Raw genomic sequence first — 4,260 nt, 5'->3', positions numbered from 1 at the left:
CTCCTCCTCCACTACCACCACCACCACCACTACCCTTACTACCATCACTACCACTACCATTACCACCTCCATCTCCTTCTCTTCTTATTTGAGACATGTTCTTAGATTCCTATGCAGCTTATGCTGACCTCAAATTCGTTAAGTCAAAGATGGCCGCACCTCCATCACCCTGCTGCAATTCCTATCATATGGGTACCACCTCTTCAGGGTGAGGTTCCTGTCCTATGGGCAGTGCGGGTGTGCTGAAGCTAGGGCCTCCAGCCTGGAGGGAAGCACTCTCTCAGATGAGCTACATTTCCAGCCTTGCTTTGCATCTTAATTCTCTCACTAAGGCTAAGGCAAGAACTGATAAACTTTAAAGTTTTGAGTGGTGTGTGTGTGTGTGTGTGTGTGTGTGTGTGTGTAAACAAGGTCTATCTGTGCTTTCTACATAGTCCTATGTAAACCAGGATGGCCTTGAACTCACAGAGCTCTGCCTGCCCCAAGTGCTAGATTAAAGGCATGTGCCATCAATCCCTGCTAAAGATTCTTTTTAAAGATTTTCATCTTTCATTTTAACAAAAGTGGATAAACTGCAAAATTGAAGTGTCATCTCCACAGGTGGGGGATGTTAGTGATAAGGCTGTTTCTAGAACCCTGTGCTCCTGACTACTATCATGCCCAAGAATGTTATCTTTTTAACTTTCCAAGAAAAAAAAAGCATGTTTACTTTCATCTTCTTTCATGCTTTTTTTTTTTTTAACTTTCATAAGTTTCCTAGGAAGCAGAAGAACTCTGATAATAAGATGCACACGTGGAGTTCAGGAAAGAGGCCTGAAGTAAGAATGCTTACAAACCCGTACAAACCCTGTCTCCCCTTCTCTGCTAAAGTGAAGTTGGCCACTTCCTCCCAACCTCCCAGGATAAGATGGGTCTGGCATTCTTCTGACCCCTGACCCCTGAGAACTATCCAAGTCTCACTTAACAGCTACCCCAGTGGGACCTGGTAACAAGTCTATTAACTCAGGTAGGTGGTGGTCTACTGGAGGACAGGGCGAGGAGGGGGACTCTGATGAGGGAAGGGAAGAGGAAAAATTGCAAAAATGAATAGACGATGGCGCCCACTACGTTTAATGTGCATACAGATTATATGGGGGTGTAAATGTGCAGGTTCTGACGAACTAGGCTGGGAAAGGGACACAAATTTTGCATTCCTATGGAGCAGCTGGATACTGATTATTGGCAACAGCTGCTAGTTTGGAGACCACAGCATTGGGCAATGTAGTTTAAATGAAGTGAGAAGCTAAGCTAGTGCTTTTTCTTTTTGCTTCCACCGACCTTCTCTTGTATCCTCAAAGCAAATTCTCAAAATGCTTCCGCAAGGTCGCAAATAGGTGACTGGACAAGATCGTAATGATGTGCTGGTTTTGTTTCTCTCCTTCCCACACAACCTTCCCGCCTCCCGCCCTGCAGCTCCCAGACTCGCCCACCGTGCCGACTCTATTTCGACACCTTCCTAGCCTGCTGCTCTCCAGCCCCACGAGACTGTTCCTGTGTCTTCTGCGGCGACCCCCTCCCGTGGCTTGCCTGCATCGCTGTGACTTTCCCCCTCAGCAACGCTCCTGGCGCACCACCTGGCTCTCTCCAGTGCCCCGCCGCCTCCTGTTCCTACTTGCGGCCTCAATGGCACTGCCAGGACGACCTCCGAGGGGTCGTCGTCAGAAGCTAGCAACTCCGAACCCGGAGCACAGAGGAGAGGACGCCTGTTCTGGGAAGAGTTCACCGGAGTCCGTGAGTACTGGGGACTCCACCAATCCCACCTTTGGCTTCCCGGAGGCCCCAGCCTTTCCCACTCGCTTTAATCTTGATTGACCCAGCCCACCCCGGGCTGACCCGGATACTGAAAGGTTGGCACAGCGCTGGGCACACTGGAGGATAGGACACCTGCGGTTCTCGGACACTCCCACCTCCGTGGAGGCACTGGAAACTACTCTCCCAAGCGATTTGTTCTGTTTCTACCATCCTAGGAACCAAGAGGGAGTCCTCTGACGCCTCCGAGGATCTTTTCCAACTGTAGTTGCAGCTCCCCCTCGAGCCTCCCCAAGCATCCCCGCGCTTTGTCACCGCTCGCAGCCGCGTTCGCGCCCCCACTCCTCTGCCCTCTCCCAGGAAGAGGGAGGAAATGACGTGATGTTATTTTTGTGTCAGGTCACTTTGCTTCTTGAGTTTTGTCCTCCGAGCTCAGGCGCACTGCCCCGGGGGCCCAATCCAAGGGTTACTCCGCTAGCCGCGGTGACCCGGGAGCAGGACTTCCTCAGAGCTAGGCGCCAGGTTCTGCAGCCGCGCGGGCTTCCCCTCTCACCGCCTGGGTCGCGAGAGAAAGGGAGACTGCCGAGGGACTGCGAGAGACCGGAGTCCAGGCTTAGGTTTTCCTACACTCCACCCTGCCATTCCAGTCGCCAGGTGGGACCATCGGACTCCGGCTGGCCGGGACTGAGTAGGATCATTGTTTAGAGTGTACGGAGAGAGTTGGGGACCGAGGTTAGTGGCGCCAGGGTCAAAAGGAATAGTGGGATTCCGCTGCAGGGGCAGGCAGTCCTTAGGCACGACTCGGGGTATAAAGTACCAGCTCCTCTCTACCTCTTCCTTACCCCCGTGCTGGTCCCCCTCTTCATTCACACGCTCTGGATAGCCCTCCCTACGACGTCCCGCGCAAGCTAAGGCCAGGGAATAAAGAGAGAGGGCCTTTCAGGCACCCTCAAAGCTCGCTCCCGCCGCACCCACTATTTCGTTGCGATTAGAAGATATGAGCCAAGATTCGGGCTCTGCTCGCCCTCATTAGGACTAGGGTGTACCCCCGGCCTCCGAGTGCTGCGCGCCGCCGCCAGAAGGAGGCGAGCTGGGGGATTGCCCTGCCCTAGGAAAGCGAGCGCGGGGGCGGAGAGGAGTCAGAGAAGGGAAAGGAGGAGGAAGAGAGAAGAGCTCGGGAGCTTAGGCTCAGAAACGCAGGAAAGGGCGGGAGGCAGAGAGCCAGCGCGGGCGGAGTGGGAACCGCTCTTACTAGTGTAAGAAAACTAAGGCACACTCTGGACGCATGCGCACGGCCAACGGAGGCCCGAGGGCCAGAGCTTCCCCTTCGGCTAGCCCTGCGGACCCTGGCCTGGTAAGTACCTGGCGTCCTCCTCTCCTTCCTCTCTGACTCTCCCCTGAAGTCCTGGACCCGACAGTAGAAGGAGCTCGAGAGACCTGGGACGCCGCCAGTGCCTCTTTGCCCGGTGGTGCAATCCCTGGCTGGTCATCGCTTTCTGGGTTAGTCAGTTGTGACGAGTGGGTTGTGGGTTCGGAGTCTGTCTGAAGGAGGGCTCCAAACCATCGTGATCAGTTATTATCAGACCCATCCAGTAAGTGGTCCCGAGTCTGAGACTCAGCGAGGGACGAAAAATGCCATTGAGATCTAAAGTGCAGATTAGACATGCCAAGCATTTGGGAAAGCCCAAGAGAGTGGAAGAGTCCCAGCTCTCTCTGAGTTGAGGGAAGGATGCGCCCTGGTCTGAGGACCCGAGGCGGGCAGTTTGTGCGCAGGTTAAGGCGGTGACACTCCCGGAACGCACTACCTCCCTTTCAGAGAAGCGCATCACAGGCCTGCTGGAGGAGCTGAACTTGAAGTAGGCGCACAAACCGCACCCCTAGCGCTGAGGGCGGCAGCACGGGACAACTGAGTACACAGAACAGACACTTAAGGGACAGACGATGGGAATTGTCCTTACCGAGCCCGGGAGCTAGATTTCCCACACTCGGAGGGGCTCTCGGGAGGTTGGAACCCTGGGAGGTGCCCAGGCTGCAGCGACTGAAGGTTCGGTAGGAAGCAGAGAGGCTGCGCGGAGGTGAGCGATGGGGAGTCGGGTCTTTGTACTCTGGTGCCCTCAGACTTGGGGTAATTGGGCTGGCAAGGAGCCTTAAGGGAGACAGCTCCCTGGGACAAGGGTGGGCTCTTTCGGAGATCTGGGTGCTTGTAGCTAACCTCGCCTACTGCTTCAGGGAAGTGGGTAAGGGAGAGGCCTCGGAAGAGGCAGCGCGCGGGGGTGGGATGGGTGTTTGGGGAGATGTTTCAGTGCGCTGCAGGATTTCCACACATAGGGAGTGGGCGACCGAAGGTGGGCGTTGGGGAAGGGTATGAGGGCGTTGCGACCTACCCTCTCCACGCGGGTCTTAAGGTGGAGCTCCGGGAGAGGTGGGCTCTCTGATGCTGGGCTGGGTCAGGATCTTCCTGGATTCCATAAG

At 55.2% G+C, this 4,260-nt stretch overlaps 1 protein-coding gene across 7 annotated transcripts in view; it reads left to right on the top strand.

Moving 5' to 3' along the window:
- The window catches only part of Rgs20 (regulator of G protein signaling 20), a 139,725-nt gene that overhangs the window by 33,310 nt on the left and 102,155 nt on the right, over positions 1-4,260 (top strand). The window contains exon 2 of one of the 7 annotated variants that reach the window (XM_031366752.1): positions 1,453-1,770. The exons of 1 other annotated variant lie outside the window; for it this stretch is intronic. In XM_031366752.1, coding sequence (XP_031222612.1) covers positions 1,453-1,770 — 318 coding nt within the window. Of the gene's footprint in view, positions 1-1,452; positions 1,771-2,219; positions 2,521-2,540; positions 3,143-3,184; positions 3,864-4,260 lie in introns of those variants that run through there. 5 more of the 7 variants (XM_031366754.1, XM_031366760.1, XM_031366756.1 and 2 more) reach the window with 5 other exon arrangements.

Source organism: Mastomys coucha, unplaced genomic scaffold (assembly GCF_008632895.1).
Source record: "Mastomys coucha isolate ucsf_1 unplaced genomic scaffold, UCSF_Mcou_1 pScaffold14, whole genome shotgun sequence".
Lineage (NCBI taxonomy): Eukaryota > Metazoa > Chordata > Mammalia > Rodentia > Muridae > Mastomys > Mastomys coucha.
Note: the sequence above shows the minus strand (reverse complement) of the source record. Positions and strands in the feature narration are given on the sequence as shown.